Source organism: Bos mutus, chromosome 10 (assembly GCF_027580195.1).
Source record: "Bos mutus isolate GX-2022 chromosome 10, NWIPB_WYAK_1.1, whole genome shotgun sequence".
Taxonomy (NCBI): domain Eukaryota; kingdom Metazoa; phylum Chordata; class Mammalia; order Artiodactyla; family Bovidae; genus Bos; species Bos mutus.
The window spans coordinates 81986612-82009166 of NC_091626.1; the positions used below are offsets into that span (position 1 = coordinate 81986612).

The following is a 22555-nucleotide window of genomic DNA, read 5'->3' on the forward strand; positions in this document are numbered from 1 at the left end:
GAGGCATGGGAAGCTTAAGATATTCTAGCAATGCAGAGCTTCTCAGAGAGTTAAAATTGTTAGAATAGAACTAGTAGAGGATTTCTTTGTTGAGCTAATGCTTGCTGCCAAGTTTTCATATCCCTTACCTACTGTGTCCCTGGGAGTGTATTGATTAATATAGTTGGTGTATAGAAATGTAAGTAGTAGCTTTAATATTTGTAACCTTGGACCCTTGAATTAATTCTTTTCTTGTTATAGCCCACCACACTTTTGCCCTATAGGAATGCAACTTTATCTAATGCTTTTGGAGGGTGGCGCCTGACTTTAGAATAATCACCTTTAGAGAAAAATAAGTTTTCTGAAGAAAGGTTCATAAAATGTTAACAAGCCTCCTGGCCAGAAGATGATGTAAGTCACCTAAAGCTTTTGCATATGATAAGTTTGCAGAAAGAAAGCCTGGCTTCGATAAGGATCAAGGACTGCTGACCTTGCATGACTCTACGCCCCCCCAACTCCCATTATCCTCTATGCACAACTTAAGGTATAAAAACTACTTTGGAAAATACAGTGTGGGCCTTGATCATCAGGCTTGGTCTCCCCATGTCATTCTTTCTCTTTCCTTTTCCTTTTCAGGCTGATTCCCTGGAGCCCAGAGGCCCTCTGCGTTCACTTTCTTGCCTGGGCTTCTAAGACCCACTCGAGAAGGTGCCTAAGGTGGGGCATCTTCCACGATTCGAGAGGGCGCCTGCAGCCTACGTGAACAGAGCAAGTCCCGTGCTGAGGCTTTATTGGCTTTCTGCGTAAACCAAGGAATATCAGCCTCTTTTCTCTCCTCTATTTTCTTAACTGCAAAATTCTTTCCTTATCTCTTTCTCTATTTCTCTTAATTGCCAACGCCATCCTCCCAAGGGAATCCCTGGATCCAACCAAGGCTGGACCCCAGCAATGCAAAACCAAAGTGATCTACTTGGGTGCTTCCCAGAATTCCCATGTAACTGTGAGGCTATATGTACTACAATGTCAGCTGGGGAAAGATATGACTATCAAGGGTTTGGACCATTCAGGATAGAGGGTTTGGGTTCTAATACCAGACATGCCACTGTCACAGCTGAGGGCAAGGGGGAATGAGAATTAATGTAAAGGAAGGAGAGGATAACTTCAGCCCTGAAATCAACCACAGTAACAGTGACTATATTTTCCCTCTCTTTCTTCCAAATTTCTCTTCAAAAACGGAGTCCCATATAAGGCTTGAAGGAATCGTCTCTTGAACCTATCAAAGCAGATCTGTGTGGTTCTAGGGCAAGTGTGAAAATGCACTACTCAGATCTCCTGCTGTAGTAATCATAATTAACTGATGACCCCAACTGCTAGCCTGTGAATCTGATATGCTTCTTATGGGCTGCTCTCAGACAGTGACTGAGTGTAGCTCGGATACTAAGTCAGGCCTATTTCTCAGGAAGCACAACTTCTCTGATAGCCACCTTGAGCTCAAAGACTCTCCATTAGCCTGGCTGAACCTTTTTAGAACTGTGCCTATCCAACCTGTTTTCTTTCCCTCCGTCTTTCACAGAGGTCAGACCTGCATCGCAGACTGTGATGAGTTGTGAATTAACTTTTATTTGGGGGCAAAATGAGAACTTAGAGGCCAGGAGACAGCATTTCAGATAGCTCTGAGAAACTGTTCTGAAGAGGCACGAGGCAAGGTCCGTATATATGTGATTTTGGTGAAGGAGGGGGAATACAAGCAATCAAGCACAAATTTTTGCAAAAGGTTGTTGCTAGTCATGTGAAGGTTACTGCTAGTCATGGGGAGCAGACATCACCATGAACGATGTTGGTGCTTTTCTAAATACGAGAAGATGCAAAAATTGGGCTCATGAAAATCATCTCCTGAAAACATATGGACTTTCTGCCAGTTTTCCCCAGAGCACAAAATGCCTCATTCTTGATCTCCATCCTGAAATCCTTTCAGAGGATGCTACCGGTCAGCAGCTACAGCAGGTCATAATTTAATCCTCATAGATGTAGATGGTGGCGGTGGTTTAGTTGCTAAGTCATGTCTGACTCTTGCAACCCCATGGACAGTAGCCTCCCAAGCTCCTCTGTCCATGGGACTCTCCAGGCAAGAATACTGGAGTGGGTTGCCATTCCCTTCTCCAGGGTATGTTCCCAACCCAGGAATCGAGCCCAGGTCTCCTACATTGCAGGCAGATTCTTTACCAACTGAGCTACCAGAGAAGCCCCCAGATAGAAAGTACCAATTTGTCATCAGCACTTGACAAATTGACACTTGCTAACTTGCCTTTTAAGTACCAATACTACCAGCAGAGCATATGTGTAAAGGTGAAGATCAGACTTAGATTGCCAAGGTTTAGAACTTGTTCTCACCTAACAAGCTCTTGGATCTCAAGCAGAATATTTAGCCACCTGAACTTTCACTTTCCTTGGGTGCAAAATCTATCCTTTAGAAGTATGGGGACTAAATAAGGTAGTACCATACCTTATTTATACCTGCCACACTACCTGTCACATAAGGTTCTCATGGTAGCTATTTACCTGGTTTAAAAGTACTGGTTTAATATTAAGAGAAACTAACAAGTAAGAAACATTATTATCTATTATTCCATCAATTTCGTCTCCTAAATCTGGTTTCCTTGTTCATCTTCCCATTACTGCAGTCTCTCCATTCCACACGGGAGGTAAAAACTCCAAGAATTCAGTGTTCTCCAGAAGGTAAAACAAAGAACACTGGTAGTTAATACAAACACAAATTCTTTGCCTTCCTGTGACGCGTTTCTGGGGAATCCAGCATAGGGCCAGCCCATACCTATCTAACCCCGCCCCTCCGATTTCTGGAGGCGGAGACAAATCACGACGCAGCGTGGAAGTCACCTAGCTTCCGGCTGGCTACGCTGGAATTGAGGTGCACAAACGGCCTCCAAGGCGATATACAGATCGATTGTTTATTGGCTACTAGCAAGCACTCGTTCTCCGCATTGGCTGTTGCTGCGCGGCGCCAATGTTCGCGCAGGATGTTCGCTGCAGCTAGTGAGAGTGACAGACTCCGCACCTAAATTTCCGGTTCCGGTTCACCGCTGGCTCCATGGCGACCGGGAGAGGGTCGCGGTATCTGCTGACAATAGGCAGATGGCGCCGCAGTTTTGGAATAGCTCCCCAGTTCCGAGTGAGTACCTATTTTCCCTGCTTTCAAAAGAGGCTGTGGATCTCAAGAACAGCTCCTCTCCGAGGAGGTGCGCTTTCGGCAGTTCCTCCTTTAGCCAGTGCCCGCAGCCATCCTCTGTGCCCCGCCATTAGCTTTTCTTTTTCTGCAGGCGCTTGCTGCCCTCGTGCCCGGCGTATCCCACGTGGATAACAAGTCCGATTTCCTGGGGAAGAGGCCCCATCGCCGGCACCCTGGAATCCTGCAGCTGTCATGCGTGCGGCTGCCGCAAGCATTGGCCGAAGCCGCGCAGTTACTGCTGCTAGGTGAGTAAAGGTGGGAAATGGAAGCTCAAGAAGCGGAGATTGGGCCCTGCGTACAAGTGATTCCTCTTTGCATCTTTGGTCCATAGGGAGCGCGATGCCCAATATGGAGAAGCAGGTGCAAGCCCTAACCAATTATCTCTGGAGCCGGCATTTACCTGTAGAGCCAGAGGAGCTACAAAGACGGGCAGTTCTTCTTGAGAAAAAAATCCTGGAAAACGCAGGTGGGTCTTAAAAATAAAGAGTAAGCCAAATAGAAAGAGCAGAGAGAAATGAAGAGCGAGTAATAATTCTGCAGCCTCTTAAATAAATACTGCAGTTTCTTATTTGACTTTCTAACCAGAGTAGTTATTCATAATGTTGCCTTTCTAAAAGAAGATAGGTAATTTCAGAGATTGCCTACTAAATTCAGGGCTTTAGTAAAGGTCAATGAGTGCTTCAGTCTACTGTTGAAATTTAGATCTTTTTTTTTTCCTCAAGTCCACTGGATTAAGACCGTCTAAGTTTTTGTTCAGGTAAAATAAAGTCCCTCTCCAGTACTACAGGGAAAGGAGAATTCGTTTGTCAAGTTATTTTCATGATTGTGAATTCCTTCCTATTAAGAGGCCTGCCTTTTGTTCATCTTGTATTCCCTGAACTTCTTGTAGTACCTGGTTCATAGTAGGCACTCCGTAGGTAAAACAGTACTGAACTGAACACAATTGTAAGACAAGTTTTTCAAGCCCCTTTCCTTCCTATAGGAACTTTGGAGACATCACATTATTAAATTTGGGGGAATTGAAGAAATCTACAAAGTACTGTCTTTATCCTATCCTTTAACTTTTTATTACACTTGCTTTTAATACAGAACAAAACCTGTGAGATAGAGTTGGTTGAATTGAAAGAACTGCTGTTAGAGGCAATATATTATCTGATATACTATGGTGGTGGTGGTGGTCATTATTATTCTTACCTGAAACTCTTCTCTAGTTTCGCTTCTCTCTTAAGCATTTTCCATGTGGGAACTGGTGGGGAATGGCAGGCAGTAAATTCAGATATTGTATCTGAGCCCTGTTCTTCCTAGGTCCTTACTTCCAGTCCTTGTTCTTACCCCAGACTCATGTCAGACAGAGAAACATCATGAAGAAATCCTGCATGCCTTGCGCAGAACTACCTATCATTGGCAAGAACTGAGGTAAGGGAGACTAAAAGGGCTGCAGGAGAAGGAAAAGTTTGGCTTTTGAGAAGGAGAGTTGGGGAAATACAATTACACCATTTAGTGTTTGAAAAAGTAATCTGGTTTGTAAGCCTCCCTAAGACGTTTCTGTGTTGATCAGTGAAAGGGTTGAGCTGGAAGAGCCCTTTGCAAAGATTTCATTTCCTAAAAGTCTGGAGGGTAGCTGCAGGATAGAGGTTAATTCCCAGTGGTATGTCTGATTTTTCTGGCAGCTACAGTGAGGGACTGAGCCTGGTGTATATGGCAGCAAGATTGGATGGTGGCTTTGCAGCAGTTTCCAGAGCTTTCCATGAGGTGAAATTCCCTCAACTTCCAACCAGAAACTTTTTACTATCAGTTCCCTTCTTCATAAAGTAATCTTCTGGGACAAGATTCTTGGGACATTACATGTGCATTTTTTTCGAGAGGTTGTCTTTATCGTCTGAAAGGAATTTTTGACCCAAAAAAGGTTTAGAATCACTGTTCTTAAGAGCTACACTGAATCTTAAAAGACATTCATGTCTCATTTCCTCTGTTGCGGTCCCCTAATTCATGTTTACCAAGACCCTAAATGTATGTCTGTCTTCCCCACTGTGGGGTATTGAATATTTCTTCAGATCCAAGCTCGCCTTCCAGAGTTCCAGCCACAAACCTTGATGGACTTTGGCTCAGGTACTGGCTCTGTCACCTGGTGAGTATCTTTCTCTGTGTCTGTCAGTTCCAACTCTATAGAGAGCTAGAGCTAGCTTATACCACGTCAATATCAAGAGATTGGAGAACCAAAGGAAGAAGAGGAAAATTGGGAACTGATGTGTTTCTTCCCTCAGATTAGACAAGGCATGAGAAGGTATATAAATTAGGGTCAGAACTTAAATGTCAAGTGAAAAAACCCACATTAAGAAGGATAAAAAAGGAAAGGAATTTGATCTCGGACAGGGATTTACGTATCATCAAGATTTTTGTGTGTGTGTTCATGTAGTTTTTGAGTCTTCTAAAGAGTTGTAGATGAAACAAGAAAATAAGATTGCTAGTTTTTCTAACTATTTTAACATAGCACTCTGTTTCCCCAAGGTTGGGTTAGGGACAGAGGGATCTCTTGTAGGGATAACTTTGTCATGAGAACGTGATGATTTATTTTTTGCCACTTTAGGGCTGCTCATAGTACTTGGGGCCAGAGCCTACGGGAGTATATGTGTGTGGACAGCTCAGCTGCCATGTTGGAATTGGCAGAAAAGCTGCTGAAAGGTGAGGACAAAATGTAAGGAAGGGCTTTTCCAAAGTTTAAGGCGTTTGTAAAGCAAAGGAGTACCAGAAAGGGTATTTTATTGGGGAGTAGAGGAGAGGCTTGAAAGTTAAAGATGTGTCTGATGCAATGACCCTGTTAAAGATGCTGGGGGCCTCTGTTGGACTGTGGATGGGTAGGGTAAGAATAACAGGACAAATGACCCAATATTCCCCCTGCCCTTTTTTTTCATAGTTGTCTACTCTGTTGCATCTCCTCCTCAGCTAGCATTTTGTCCCTTCAGTTTCTACCCACACTCACAGTTGCCACATCTCTACTTTCCTCCACAGGTGGTTCAGGATCTGGGATGCCTTGTGTTCCGGGTGTCTTTTTCAGACAGTTTCTACCTGTATCACCCAAGGCAAGTGGCGGTGTTTAAAGTATGCCAGATGTGGAGTATGCAGATGGAAAACTGGCCCTGGCTTTACAACCTAGCATTCTGTTAGAAAGTAAAAGAAAGCAGAAGAAATTTAATGGGATAGACCTTTGTTGTACTCTTTAAAAGAGGGAGATGTCAGGTCGGTCGTTTTCCTCGTCTTGTGCACCAGGTACAATTCGATGTGGTGGTAGCAGCCTTTTCTCTCAGTGAGCTGCCCAGCAAGGCCGACCGCACTGACGTAGTCCAGACCTTGTGGCGCAAGACAGGTCATTTTCTGGTAAGTGGAAGCCCCTTTATCCCTTCAAGTTTTTAAGCAGCTTCATGGGTTTGTTTCATGCCTTTCCTTGTCCCCATTGGAGCTTGTCTTCATTTTTAAGCATTTTCATCCTACATAGATCCCTTTGTCCCTCTTTTCAGGTCTCCACCTACATCATATATGTAATACCCGTTTCATTTAGAATCCCTATTCTATTTGGGAATGCTCTTCCAGAGCTACTGACATTTATGTTTTCATGTAATTCGAGGCTTCTTACTTCCCCTTTTATAATCAGGTATTGATAGAGAATGGAACAAAAGCTGGGCACTCCCTTCTCATGGACGCCAGGGACCTGGTCCTTAATGTAAGGTTCTTTCTCCTTCTTTCACCTTACCCTCCTTTCCCCACTTATTCTCACCAGTTCTTGGCACTCCCTTGAAAACTGAAGGGACTCGCATATAGTAATAAGGGTGACTCTGGAGATAGTAGGCACATGAAGTCATGATATAGGGTAGTAGTTGGCAAACTCCAGCCTATGGATCAGATCCAGCCTGCCACCTGTTTTTATATGAGCAGTGCTTATTTGTGCATCTATAACCATGTGTCTGTGGCTATACATCTGTTGCGTGTGGCTATTTTCACCATACAGATAGCAGTAGGAAACAGATTTTGCCTAGTCTCTGGACCTTAAAAATTTTTTTTTTTTGCCAGCCTCTGATCCAGGGCACTTCTGAGCCAAGAACCTTATCTGTTTAGGACCATATGAACCAGTGTATAATCGCAAATTTCATTGTCTTGAAATGGGATTTTTTTTTTTGAGAGTGAAGGTTACTGACAAGGGAGAGCACCATACTATGTGCCAAGTTTCTGCCTTTCTCTTGCTGCAAAGAGAAAGTTCTTTGTTTGGAGTATTAGAGAAACAGCCAGCTTAATTCAAAGAACATAGTTAATAATTACCATAATTGAATGTTAGAGGAGTGCCCAATTTATTGAGTGCAGGGATTGAGTTAGAACAGACCCCTCAGCTCAGCCTAAAATTTTTTTTCATTTCCTTTGATTTCAGGGAAAAGAAAAGTCACCTTTGGATCCTCGACCTGGTTTTGTCTTTGCCCCAGTGAGTATTACTTCTGCCTTTCCCAGCAAGCAAAGATCTGAACTCAGGAAAAGAGAGCTAACCACCATCCTCTACTCTTGATTCCTCCTTAGTGATTCCCCTGGCTTGCCCTTTCGCCTGCTCTGTGCTCCCTTATCCCTAGCCCTTCTTAACTCTATTACTCATAGTTTCTAGGTTTCATGATTGTGGTTCTTTTGTCTTACCTCATGTCTTTGTGTTCACAGTGTCCCCATGAACTTCCGTGTCCCCAGTTGACAGCCTCTAAGCCCCTGGCCTGTAGCTTTTCCCAGGCCTACTATCCCATCCCCTTCAGCTGGGTATGTACTCTGAGAATACTGTGGTAGGGAGAAAATAGCCTGGGAAAGCACAGTGAAAAAGATTCAGAGATGGGAGGATTTGGGAAATTCCAGAGAATGCTTAGAGATTTTAGGGTCTGAATGTATATGACTTATAGAAAATGAGAAGAGTCACAGGAATGAGGTTGGAAGAAATTTTTTTCCCTCATCTTTTCCCGCAAGCCATCTCTGTATCCTTGTCTTAGAACAAGAAGCCGAAGGAAGAAAAGTTCTCCTTGGTAATCCTTGCCCGAGGATCTCCAGAGAAGGCTAATCGCTGGCCCCGAATCACTCAGCCTGTTCTTAAACGGCCACGCCATGTGCATTGCCACCTGTGCTGTCCAGATGGGCATATGCAGCATGCTGTGATCACAGCCCGCAGACATGGCAGGTGTGGAGGTGTGACCAGAGTTGGTGGGAGGTAGGGAGAACCTGCAGCCCACATTGACCCTCTCTTTTCTGTAGGGATTTGTATCGCTGTGCCCGGGTCAGTTCCTGGGGAGATCTTTTACCTGTGATCACACCATTGGAACTTCCTCCATCTGCTCAAGATGCCCCTGAGAGTTGACACAGATGTGTGACAAGTGTTTTCTTCTATCTTGATGGCCGAGGCGGAAGCTACCTGGTGTCCAGGATGGGAGTGCTATTACTGTTACGGCAAAAAAAAACTAGTTCAAATATCCTCCATTGTAGTAGACTGTATTCTTTGAGCTTACTCGGCCATCCTCTCATGTCAGGGGACATTCAACTTTAAGGGATCCAATATGTTGCATTTTCTTTCTTTGTGTGCCATTTGTCAAGGACTCTGTTCCTTATCAGTTCCTGGGATACAGGAACGAGTAGAGCTGTACGCAATTCTCAGGACTGCTGGCTGCGGCTGCGGCTGCTGCTGCTGTTGAGTCACTTCAGTCGTGTCCGACTCTCTGTGACCCCATAGACGGCAGCCCACGAGGCTCCCCCATCCCTGGGATTCTCCAGGCAAGAACACAGGAGTGGGTTGCCATTTCCTTCTCCAATGCATGAAAGTGAAAAGTGAAAGTGAAGTCGTGTCCGACTCTTACCAACCCCAGGGACCGCAGCCTACCAGGCTCCACCATCCATGGGATTTTCCAGGCAAGAGTACTGGAGTTGGATGCCATCGCCTTCTCTGTCTCAGGACTGAGATCATGGGAAAGAGCACCTGCTTGGATTCCCTTCAGTGACTCTGTTCAGTGACTCTGTTCAGTGACCTTGTACTTATTAGACTATCCATTTTGTTGCAACTGGTGGAATTTCATTCTTTTTAACAGCTGAGTAATCATTTTACTGAAGATATATAAGCATGCATTTCTTACAAGCATGCTAATAAAATACCCTTGTTCCACTAGAGACTTGGGTCCCCCGCGTCCTTCTTTCTGTCTCCAGCTACTTCAGAGCGTGGAAACCTAACGAACTCACTTTCTCGCCCGGGCTTTCAAGACCTCCTTGAGAGGACACCCTGTGCCTTCGTGAGTGGTACAAGTCCTGTGTATGGGCTTTATTGGTTTTCCGCGTAGCCCGAGGGATATTGCTCTTTCTCTTTCTTTTCGTCGACTCCAGTCCCCAGGTCCCAGTCTGTAAAAGACCGCAACAAATGGCACCCGAAACGGACATGGTATTCACCCTTGGCAAACAGGACGGAGTGACTGGGACCTACGGAGGTTGGTAAGTGCGGGGTTATGGGACAAACAGCTGGAAAGCCTCACCATTTTTCTACTTTACTTCATCATTTAAAGTTCAAGGACTTCTGGGTTTGTGTCAACTTATAATTTGGCACCGGGTCAAAGAGAATGTTGGAACGAGCCACTAAATGGGGGAAAAATATTCCAATAGATTTCTGGCCCCTATGGACTCTCATTAAAGCTGTGATTCTGCCATTTCAAGATAATTCTAGCCCTCCTGATATTCGACAATAAGCGGAACGCTTGTTACATGAATATGAATTAGATGATGAAACTTTTCAAAAGGCCCAATTAGAACATAAAATATTTCAGAATTTTCCTACTAGCCCTGTTCCGGCAGCCCCAAGTGCTCCTCCTCTCGCAGTAGACACAAAACCGAAAGTCCCTTCAATTCAAGGACAAAATGACTCTGACAATGACTCTTCTGAGGCTCTCTTTGACACTAAAGCTGATAATGGTTTTTTGGATAACAACGATAAGCCTTTAGCACGCACTCGTATTTATGAGAAAAAACTATCTACTCATTCTCCTTCACGACGGAGGCTCTCTGAGTTGCTGGCTTTGCAATCTTGAGTCTCTGAGGCCAATACAGGCTTTTCCTATATTAAGAAATGTTAATGCCCAGGGGCAAATAATACCTCAATATGAAGGCTTTGATTTTTCTCACAGGCAACAAATGAAAAAGGCTGTAATTATGTATGGCCCTCATTCACCTTTTACTAAAGAACTTTTAAACACTATGGCATCTTCTATTGGAAATTTTGTTCCTTATGATTGGCAACTTTTGATAAGGGCTCTTCTTAAACCAGGAGAATATTTTCAATGGACAATGTGGTTTCAGGATATGGCCCAAGATGGTGCCAATTCTAATGCTCAAGCTGGCACTCTCCAAAACCAAATTACTCTTGAAATGTTAACCAATACAAGGCAATATGATTCTATAGAAGCTCAAATACAAAGCCCTCCTTGGTGGAAAACTATCTTGACTATAATAATTGTAGTCATCTTATTCTTGCTGTTTGCTTTTTATATCAGTAACTGTATAATGAACTTTGTATCTAAGTGGCTTAGGCATTTAAGTTACAAATGATTGTTCATGCTCCTGCAGTTTCCACTGCCTCAGGGCCCCTGGATCAGAGACCCTCAATATGAGGATAAGGAGACTGTATTGCCTCAACAATTTAGGGTCTACACCCCTTCCCAGCAGGAAGAAGTTACAGAACAATTTCTTCACCCCTTTCCCTGGCAACCATATTCTCCTAAAAGCAGGACGAAATGAAAGAATTAAAGCTTAGGCAAGCAATCCAGGGCCTTTTAAGGAAGAGACAAGCATTCTCACTCATGTTTTCCTTAAGCCTTGTGCAACAATGTATGTTGCCAGAGAACTGACCTTTCTTTAGGTCCAGAGCTAATGATTACACAGCACAATGTCTTACTCATGGAAATGCTTTTCCTAGGCCCTATGTTAATGATTTGAATTATAACAAATCTTTCCTGGGAACCTATATCTCAAGACTTGTACCCCTGATTACACAGCAACAATATATCTTGCCCAGAGACTTTGTCTGGAATCTGTTCTCCCTGGCTAATCTTGTGCCAAAGTTATCTCAGGATATATGTCTTGCTGCTGCTGCTGCTGCTGCAAAGTCACTTCAGTCGTGTCCGACTCTGTGCGACCCCAGAGACAGGAGCCCACCAGGCTCCTCCGTCCCTGGGATTCTCCAGGCGAGAACACTGGAGTGGGTTGCCATTTCCTTCTCCAGTGCATGAAAGTGAAAAGAGTGAAGTCGCTCAGTCGTGTCCGACTCTTAGCGACCCCATGGACTGCAGCCTACCAGGCTCCTCCATCCTTGGGATTTTCCAGGCAAGAGTACTGGAGTGGGGTGCCACTGGGAAAGGGCCTAATAGAACTCTTAAAATGTTGAGGTATTCTTTTCATCTATTATCAGCAGCTAGTTGAGAAATATACAAGGTCCCACTTAAACTAATGAGGCAGATACCCTTTCTACCCCCACAAACCTTCGACCTTTTACTTGGCCAATCTAGTTTGACTTCTAAAAGAATTACTGTTCACCCTAGAATAATTGATTTAGATTATAAGGGAGAAATTCAAATTATGATGTCATCTCAGATACTATGGCAATTCAAAAAGGGGGACAAAATTGCCCAGCTGCTTCTTTTACCTTGACAGATGGACTTGGCAATACAGATCAAAAATAATCCTTATGGACATCAATAATATCTGAATATGCTCAACCAAATATAAAAATCAAAATTAATGGCAAAAGATACTAGATCCAATATTACTGTTATTTTCAAATATTTATGGCCCAAATCTTGGCCGATGCAGAGAATTTCTTGCCAAATTACAGGAATTTCTCAAACCAAAATAACAAGAACTCTATCAAAATACTCAAATTTATCCTTGTGAGGGACTAGAAGGCCAACCGGCAACATTACAACCTTATGTGATAGATGCAACCCTTAATTTAATACAGATTTACTTATACAATGGCAAGCACAAATATATATTCCACATTTTTCCTAGGGGCCACTGCTCATTTAACAAACAATGCAATTATTAAAATAATTTGGAAGAATGATGACCCTATGTGGACAGATTGAAATTAAAACATATTGAGGAATCTTATTCCCCTTGGAACTCTCTCACTTTTGTTATAAGAAAGAAATCTAACAAATGGCATATCTTAACAGACCTTAGAAAAGTTAATGCAATATGAAACCTATGGATGCATTACAACCAGGAATTGTATCACCTACCACTATTCCTCAAAACTGGCATATTATTATTACAGATTTATCAGATCAGATCAGCTGCTCAGTCGTGTCCGACTCTTTGCGACCCCATGAATCGCAGCACGCCAGGCCTCCCTGTCCATCACCAACTCCCGGAGTTCACTCAGACTCACGTCCATCGAGTCAGTGATGCCATCCAGCCATCTCATCCTCTGTCGTCCCCTTCTCCTCCTGCCCCCAATCCCTCCCAGCATCAGAGTCTTTTCCAAGGAGTCAACTCTTCGCATGAGGTGGCCAAAGTACTGGAGTTTCAGCTTTAGCATCATTCCTTCCAAAGAACACCCAGGGCTGATCTCCTTCAGAATGGACTGGTTGGATCTCCTTTGCAGTCCACGGGACTCTCAAGAGTCTCCTCCAACACCACAGTTCAAAAGCATCAATTCTTCGGCACTCAGCCTTCACAGTCCAACTCACATCCATACATGATCACAGGAAAAACCATAGCCTTGACTAGACGAACCTTTGTTGTCAAAGTAATGTCTCTGCTTTTGAATATGCTATCTAGGTTGGTCATAACTTTCCTTCCAAGGAGTAAGCGTCTTTTAATATCATGGCTGCAGTCACCATCTGTAGTGATTTTGGAGCCCAGAAAAATAAAGTCTGACACTGTTTCCACTGTTTCCCCATCTATTTCCCATGAAGTGATGGAACCGGATGCCATGATCTTCGTTTTCTGAATGTTGAGCTTTAAGCCACTTTTTCACTCTCCACTTTCACCTTCATCAAGAGGCTTTTGAGTTCCTCTTCACTTTCTGCCATAAGGGTGGTGTCATCTGCATATCTGAGGTTATTGATATTTCTCCTGGCAATCTTGATTCCAGCTTGTGTTCCTTCCAGTCCAGTTCAGCGTTTCTCATGATGTACTCTGCATATAAGTTAAATAAACAGGGTGACAATATACAGCCTTGACGTCCTCCTTTTCCTATTTGGAACCAGTCTGTTGTTCCATGTCCAGTTCTAACGGTTGCTTCCTGACCTGCATACAAATTTCTCAAGAGGCAGATCAGGTGGTCTGGTATTCCCATCTCTTTCAGAATTTTCCACAGTTTATTGTGATCCACACAGCCAAATGCTTTGGCATAGTCAATAAAGCAGAAATAGATGTTTTTCTGGAACTCTCTTGCTTTTTCCATGATCCAGCGGATGTTGGCAATTTGACCTCTGGTTCCTCTGCCTTTTCTAAAACCAGCTTGAACATCAGGAAGTTCACAGTTCACATATTGCTGAAGCCTGGCTTGGAGAATTTGGAGCATTACTTTACTAGCGTGTGAGATGAGTGCAATTGTGTGGTAGTTTGAGCATTCTTTGGCATTGCCTTTCTTTGGGATTGGAATGAAAACTGACCTTTTCCAGTCCTGTGGCCACTGCTGAGTTTTCCAAATTTGCTGGCATATTGAGTGCAGCACTTTCACAGCATCATCTTTCAGGATTTGAAATAGCTCAACTGGAATTCCATCACCTCCACTAGCTTTGTTCGTAGTGATGCTTTCTAAGGCCCACTTGACTTCCCATTCCAGGATGTCTGGCTCTAGGTCAGTGATCACACCATCGTGATTATCTGGGTCGTGAAGCTCTTTTTTTGTACAGTTCTTCTGTGTATTCTTGCCATCTCTTCTTAATATCTTCTGCTTCTGTTCAGTCCATACCATTTCTGTCCTTTATCGAGCCCATCTTTGCATGAAATGTTCCTTTGGTATCTCTGATTTTCTTGAGGAGATCTCTAGTCTTTCCCATTCTGTTGTTTTCCTCTATTTCTTTGCATTGATCACTGAAGAAGGCTTTCTTATCTCTTCTTGCTATTGTTTGGAACTCTGCATTCGGATTGCTTTTTTACTATACCTTTACACCCTCTAGACCGAGAGAGATGTACTTTCTCTCTTCCTTATCCTAATCACACCAGGCCTCATAAACGATACCAATGGACTGTATTGCCTTAGGAATGATGAATTCTCCCACCATGTGCCAATACTATGTAGCCAAAGCCCTTGAACCTACAAGAAAACAATTTCCTAACTTTCTTGTTATTCATTATATGGATGATGTATTGTTTTCAGCTCCATCTGTTTTAGAAACTCAACACATGTTCTATACAGCTCAACAATGCTTGAAAGACTGGATTAATTATTGCCCCTGAAAAAACAAATCTCTACACATTACCATTACTTAAGATTTGATATTAATACACAACATATTACTCCCCAACTAAAACAGATTCGTACTGATAAATTATCAACCTTGAGATTTTCAAAAACTTTTAGGTGATATAAATTGGATTAGACCCTCTTTCAGTTCAGTTCAGTTCAGTTCAATCACTCAGTCGTCTCCAACTCTTTGTGACCCCATGAATCGCAGCACGCCAGGCCTTCCTGTCCATCACCAACTCCCGGAGTTCACTCAGACTCATTTCCATTGAGTCAGTGATGCCATCCAGCCATCTCATCCTCTGTCGTCCCCTTCTCCTCTTGCCCCCAATCCCTCCCAGCATCAGAGTCTTTTCCAATGAGTCAACTCTTCGCATGAGGTGGCCAAAGTACTGGAGTTTCAGCTTTAGCATCATTCCTTCCGAAGAAATCCCAGGGCTGATCTCCTTCAGAATGGACTGGTTGGATCTCCTTGCAGTCCAAGGGACTCTCTAGAGTCTTCTCCAACACCACAGTTCATAAGCATCAATTCTTCGGTGCTCAGCCTTCTTCACAGTCCAACTCTCACATCCATACATGATCACAGGAAAAACCATAGCCTTGACTAGATGGACCTTTGTTGTCAAAGTAATGTCTCTGTTTTTGAATATGCTATTTAGGTTGGTCATAACTTTCCTTCCAAAGAGTAAGCGTCTTTTAATTTCATGGCTGCAGTCACCATCTGTAGTGATTTTGGAGCCCAGAAAAATAAAGTCTGACACTGTTTCCACTGTTTCCCCATCTATTTCCCATGAAGTGATGGAACCGGATGCCATGATCTTCGTTTTCTGAATGTTGAGCTTTAAGCCACTTTTTCACTCTCCACTTTCACCTTCATCAAGAGGCTTTTGAGTTCCTCTTCACTTTCTGCCATAAGGGTGGTGTCATCTGCATATCTGAGGTTATTGATATTTCTCCTGGCAATCTTGATTCCAGCTTGTGTTCCTTCCAGTCCAGTTCAGCGTTTCTCATGATGTACTCTGCATATAAGTTAAATAAACAGGGTGACAATATACAGCCTTGACGTCCTCCTTTTCCTATTTGGAACCAGTCTGTTGTTCCATGTCCAGTTCTAACGGTTTGCTTCCTGACCTGCATACAAATTTCTCAAGAGGCAGATCAGGTGGTCTGGTATTCCCATCTCTTTCAGAATTTTCCACAGTTTATTGTGATCCACACAGCCAAATGCTTTGGCATAGTCAATAAAGCAGAAATAGATGTTTTTCTGGAACTCTCTTGCTTTTTCCATGATCCAGCAGATGTTGGCAATTTGACCTCTGGTTCCTCTGCCTTTTCTAAAACCAGCTTGAACATCAGGAAGTTCACAGTTCACATATTGCTGAAGCCTGGCTTGGAGAATTTGGAGCATTACTTTACTAGCGTGTGAGATGAGTGCAATTGTGTGGTAGTTTGAGCATTCTTTGGCATTGCCTTTCTTTGGGATTGGAATGAAAACTGACCTTTTCCAGTCCTGTGGCCACTGCTGAGTTTTCCTAATTTGCTTGTATATTGAGTGCAGCACTTTCACAGCATCATCTTTCAGGATTTGAAATAGCTCAACTGGAATTCTATCACCTCCACTAGCTTTGTTCGTAGTGATGCTTTCTAAGGCCCACTTGACTTCCCATTCCAGGGTGTCTGGCTCTAGGTCAGTGATCACACCATCATGATTATCTGGGTCGTGAAGCTCTTTTTGGTACAGTTCTTCTGTGTATTCTTGCCATCTCTTCTTAATATCTTCTGCTTCTGTTCAGTCCATACTATTTCTGTCCTTTATCGAGCCCATCTTTGCATGAAATGTTCCTTTGGTATCTCTGATTTTCTTGAAGAGATCTCTAGTCTTTCCCATTCTGTTGTTTTCCTCTATTTCTTTGCATTGATCACTGAAGAAGGCTTTCTTATCTCTTCTTGCTATTTTTTGGAACTTTGCATTCAGATGTTTATATCTTTCCTTTTCTCCTTTGCTTTTCACTTCTCTTCTTTTCACAGCTATTTGTAAGCCCTCCCCAGACAGCTATTTTGCTTTTTTGCATTTCTTTTCCATGGGGATGGTCTTGATCCCTGTCTCCTGTACAATGTCACAAACCTCATTCCATAGCTCAGTAATGCTGAGGAAGCTGATCGGTTCTATGAAGACCTACAAGACCTTTTAGAACTAACACCCAAAAAATATGTCCTTTTCGTTATAGGGGACTGGAATGCAAAAGTAGGAAGTCTAGAAACACCTGGAGTAACAGGCAAATTTGGCCTTGGAATACAGAATGAAGCAGGGCAAAGACTAACAGAGTTTTACCAAGAAAATGCACTGGTCATAGCAAACACCCTCTTCCAACAACACAAGAGAAGACTCTATACATGGACATCACCAGATGGTCAACACCGAAATCAGATTGATTATATTCTTTGCAGCCAAAGATGGAGAAGCTCTATACAGTCAGCAAAAACAAGACCAGGAGCTGACTGTGGCTCAGACCATGAACTCCTTATTGCCAAATTCAGACTGAAATTGAAGAAGGTAGGGAAAACCACTAGACCATTCAGGTATGACCTAAATCAAATCCCTTATGATTATACAGTGGAAGTGAGAAATAGATTTAAGGGCCTAGATCTGATAGATAGAGTGCCTGATGAACTATGGAATGAGAATTATTTATACTCCCCTCTTTTCATCCTCCCATGGGACTTCTTGCCCAACAAGAACACCCAATAGAATGAATCTATACCCATTTTAGAGGAATAAAGTCACTTACACCCTACCTTGATTTAATTGCTCTAATTATCAATGGAAGAAATAGACCTAAAACTCTAATTGGCTCTGATCCTCATAAAATTATAATACCTATTAATAAATCTCAATTTGAGAATGCATTACAAACCTACTGATTTCCAAATAGCTTTTCTGCAATATTTTGGAGAATTTTCATTTCATTATCCTTCTAACAAGCTCTGGAATTTCTTCAAAAATACTGAATTTATTATCTCTCACATTATCAGCTTGCAGCCTATACCTCAAGCTGATATTTTCTATATAGATGGGACTAAAAACTCCAAAGCTTCATTCTGGTCTCTCAAAGAACATAAAATTTTTTATACTAAATTTCATTCTGCTCAACAAAATGAATTATATGCTCTTATTCAAGTTATTCACCTTATCCCATTAATATAGTCTCTGACTCCTTATATTCAGCTTTTTTATTAAAAAATATAGAAACCTCCACTATAAACTCCAGTCAACCTATTATTCAACAACTTTTTTTCGAACTACAATCTATTATTAGAAACTGCACTTCTCCTATTTATATTTCCCATATTCAAACACATTCCTACCTTCCTGGCCCTATGACTCATGGTAATGAACAAGGTGATAAACTTATTTGTTTTGCTACTCCCGAGGAACAACGTGCTCTATTACACAATAATGCTGGCTCCTGGCACCAAATTTGGAAAATTCCATACCGACAAGCTAAAGAAATCATTAGTAATTGCTCTACTTGTAAACCCTTACATCTTCGACCCATTACACAGGGTGATAATCCTCGAGGATTACAACGCAAAGAATTATGGCAAATGGATGTAACTCATTGCCCTGAACTTTCTCCATCTTCTTTCCTATATATCTGTATCAACACAAATTCTTCTTTTATATAGGCCATACCTCTTCAAGGTCAGGCTACACAGCACGTTGTAACTCACCTTTTTTAGCTTGTTTTGCAGTAACGGGAACTCCTATAAAAACAGACAATGGCCCTGCCTATATTTCTAGGCAATTCAAACAATTTTTTACAATCATTTTCTATTAAGCACGTTACAGGTATTCCTTATAATCCACAAGCACAAGGCATAGTTGAACGAGCACATCACACACTGAAACTACAAATAAAAAAGTTTAAAAAGGGGGAATACACAAGAACACTTCTATCTTCCTTATCCAAAGCAGACTTTACTAGATTTCAATGTAAGATGTTATTTAAACCTATAACTATTGTTAATACAGCTTTATTTGTTTTAAATTTTTTATTTTTTTAATTTAAATTTATTTATTTTAATTGGAGGCTAACAACTTTACAATATTGTATTGGTTTTGCCATACATCAACAGGCACGGGTGTACACATGTTCCCCATCCTGAAGCCCCTTCCCACCTCCCTCCCCGTACCATCCCTCTGGGTCATCCCAGTGCACCAGCCCCAAGGATCCTGTATCCTGCATCAAACCTGGACTGGAGATTCATTTCTTATATGATATTATACATGTTTCAATGCCATTCTCCCAAATCACCCCACCCTTTCCCTCTCCCACAGAGTCCAAAAGACTGTTCTATACATCTGTATCTCTTTTGCTGTCTCACATACAGGGTTATTGTTACCATCTTTCTAAATTCCATATATATGCATTAGTATACTGTATTGGTGTTTTTCTTTCTAGCTTACTTCACTCCGTATAATAGGCTCCAGTTTCATCCACCTCATTAGAACTGATTCAAATGTATTCTTTTTAATGGCTGAGTAATACTCCATTGTGTATATGTACCACAGCTTTCTTATCCATTATCCATTCATCTGCTGATGGACATCTAGGTTGCTTCCATGTCCTGGCTATTATAAACAGTGCTGCGATGAACGTTGGGGTACACGTGTCCCTTTCCCTTCTGGTTTCCTCAGTGTGTATGCCCAGCAGTGGGATTGCTGGGTCATAAGGCAGTTCTATTTCCAGTTTTTAAGGAATCTCCACACTGTTCTCCATAGTGGCTGTACTAGTTTGCATTCCCACCAACAGTGTAAGAGGGTTCCCTTTTCTCCACATCCTCTCCAGCATTTATTGCTTGTAGACTTTTGGATTGTAGCCATTCTTCACGCCATGTGAGACTGGCATGAAATGGTACCTCACTGTGGTTTTGATTTGCATTTCTCTGATAATGAGTGATGTTGAGCATCTTTTCATGTGTTTGTTAGCCATCTGTATGTCTTCTTTGGAGAAATGTCTGTTTAGTTCTTTGACCCATTTTTTGATTGGGTCATTTATTTTTCTGGAATTGAGCTGCAGGAGTTCCTTGTATATTATTGAGATTAGTTCTTTGCCAGTTGCTTCATTTGCTATTATTTTCTCCCATTCTGAAGGCTGTCTTTTCACCTTGCTTATAGTTTCCCTTGTTGTGCAGAAGCTTTTAATTTTAATTAGGTCCCATTTGTTTATTTTTGCTTTTATTTCCAATATTCTGGGAGATGGGTCATAGAGGATCCTGCTATGATTTATGTCGGAGAGTGTTTTGCCTATGTTCTCCTCTAAGAGTTTTATAGTTTCTGGTCTTAAATTTAGATCTTTAATCCATTTTGAGTTTATTTTTGTGTATGGTGTTAGAAAGTGTTCTAGTTTCATTCTTTTACAAGTGGTTGACCAGTTTTCCCAGCACCACTTGTTAAAGAGATTGTCTTTTCTCCATTGTATATTCTTGCTTCCTAGTCAAAGATAAGGTGTCCATAGGTGCATGGATTTATCTCTGGGCTTTCTATTTTGTTCCACTGATCTATATTTCTGTTGTTGTGCCAGTACCATACTGTCTTCATGACTGTGGCTTTGTAGTAGAGCCTGAAGTCAGGCAGGTTGATTCCTCCAGTTCCATTCTTCTTTCTCAAGATTGCTTTGGCTATTCGAGGTTTTTTGTATTTCCATACAAATTGTGAAATTATTTGTTTTAGCTCTGTGAAAAATACTGTTGGTAGCTTGCTAGGGATTGCATTGAATCTATAGATGCTTTGAGTAGTATACACATTTTCACTATATTGATTCTTCCAATCCATGAACATGGTATATTTCTCCATCTATTAGTGTCCTCTTTGATTTCTTTCACCAGTGTTTTATAGTTTTATATATATAGGTCTTTAGTTTCTTTAGGTAAATATATTCCTAAGTAAGATGTCCTTTTCATTATAGGGGACTGGAATGCAAAAGTAGGAAGTCAAGAAACACCTGGAGTAACAGGCAAATTTGGCCTTGGAATACGGAATGAAGCAGGGCAAAGACTAACAGAGTTTTGCCAAGAAAATGCACTGGTCATAGCAAACACCCTCTTCCAACAACACAAGAGAAGACTGTACACATGGACATCACCAGATGGTCAACACTGAAATCAGATTGATTATATTCTTTGCAACCAAAAATGGAGAAGCTCTATACAGTCAGCAAAAACAAGACCAGGAGCTGACTGTGGCTCAGACCATGAACTCCTTATTGCCAAATTCAGACTGAAATTGAAGAAAGTAGGGAAAACCACTAGACCATTCAGGTATGACCTAAATCAAATCCCTTATGATTATACAGTGGAAGTGAGAAATAGATTTAAGGGACTAGATCTGATAGAATGCCTGATGAGCTATGGACGGAGGTTCGTGACATTGCACAGGAGACAGGGATCAAGACCATCCCCATGGAAAAGAAATGCAAAAAAGCAAAATGGCTGTCTGGGGAGGCCTTACAAATAGCTGTGAAAAGAAAAGAGAAGAAAAGCAAAGGAGAAAAGGAAAGATATAAACATCTGAATGCAGAGTTCCAAAGAATAGCAAGAAGAGATAAGAAAGCCTTCCTCAGCGATCAATGCAAAGAAATAGAGGAAAACAACAGAATGGGAAAGACTAGAGACCTCTTCAAGAAAATCAGAGATACCAAAGGAACATTTCATGCAAAGATGGGCTCAATAAAGGACAGAAATAGTATGGACTGAACAGAAGCAGAAGATATTAAGAAGAGATGGCGAGAATACACAGAAGAACTGTACAAAAAAGAGCTTCACGACCCAGATAATCACGATGGTGTGATCACTGACCTAGAGCCAGACATCCTGGAATGGAAAGTCAAGTGGGCCTTAGAAAGCATCACTACAAACAAAGCTAGTGGAGGTGATGGAATTCCAGTTGAGCTATTCCAAATCCTGAAAGATGATGCTGTGAAAGTGCTGCACTCAATATGCCAGCAAATTAGGAAAACTCAGCAGTGGCCACAGGACTGGAAAAGGTCAGTTTTCATTCCAATCCCAAAGAAAGGCAATGCCAAAGAATGCTCAAACTACCGCACAATTGCACTCATCTCATATGCTAGTAAAGTAATGCTCCAAATTCTCCAAGCCAGGCTTCAGCAATATGTGAACTGTGAACTTCCTGATGTTCAAGCTGGTTTTAGAAAAGGCAGAGGAACCAGAGGTCAAATTGCCAACATCCGCTGGATCATGGAAAAAGCAAGAGAGTTCCAGAAAAACATCTATTTCTGCTTTATTGACTATGCCAAAGCCTTTGACTGTGTGGATCACAATAAACTGTGGAAAATTCTGAAAGAGATGGGAATACCAGACCACCTGTCCTGCCTCTTGAGAAATCTGTATGCAGGTCAGGAAGCAACAGTTAGAACTGGTCATGGAACAACAGACTGGTTCCAAATAGGAAAAGGAGGACGTCAAGGTTGTATATTGTCACCCTGTTTATTTAACTTATATGCAGAGTACGTCATGAGAAACGCTGGACTGGACTGGAAGGAACACAAGCTGGAATCAGGATTGCTGGGAGAAATATCAATAACCTCAGATATGCAGATGACACCACCCTTATGGCAGAAAGTGAAGAGGAACTCAAAAGCCTCTTGATGAAGGTGAAAGTGGAGAGTGAAAAAATTGGCTTAAAGCTCAACATTCAGAAAATGAAGATTATGGCATCCGGTCCCATCACTTCATGGGAAATAGATGGGGAAACAGTGGAAACAGTGTCAGACTTTATTTTTCTGGGCTCCAAAATCACTGCAGATGATGACTGCAGCCATGAAATTAAAAGACGCTTACTCCTTGGAAGG

The 22555-nt window shown here is 42.0% G+C and overlaps 1 protein-coding gene and 1 long non-coding RNA gene across 2 annotated transcripts in view; both read left to right on the plus strand.

The window, feature by feature from the left end:
- Nucleotides 1–21198, plus strand: part of LOC138989418 (uncharacterized) — a 187735-nt gene extending 166537 nt beyond the window's left edge. The window contains exons 2-3 of the long non-coding RNA XR_011465711.1: nt 16913–17264; nt 20654–21198. This is a non-coding gene — a long non-coding RNA (uncharacterized lncRNA). The remainder of the gene's footprint in view (nt 1–16912; nt 17265–20653) is intronic.
- Nucleotides 2895–9394, plus strand: METTL17 (methyltransferase like 17). The gene is made up of 14 exons (XM_005900572.3): nt 2895–3166; nt 3315–3468; nt 3555–3689; nt 4561–4639; nt 4894–4975; nt 5278–5351; nt 5811–5905; nt 6233–6303; nt 6491–6598; nt 6873–6941; nt 7641–7691; nt 7916–8008; nt 8233–8417; nt 8492–9394. Exons 1-14 carry the CDS (start codon nt 3086–3088, stop codon nt 8592–8594), a joined length of 1380 nt encoding a protein of 459 aa, XP_005900634.1. The 5' UTR covers nt 2895–3085; the 3' UTR covers nt 8595–9394.
- Nucleotides 21199–22555: the final 1357 nt, after the last annotated feature.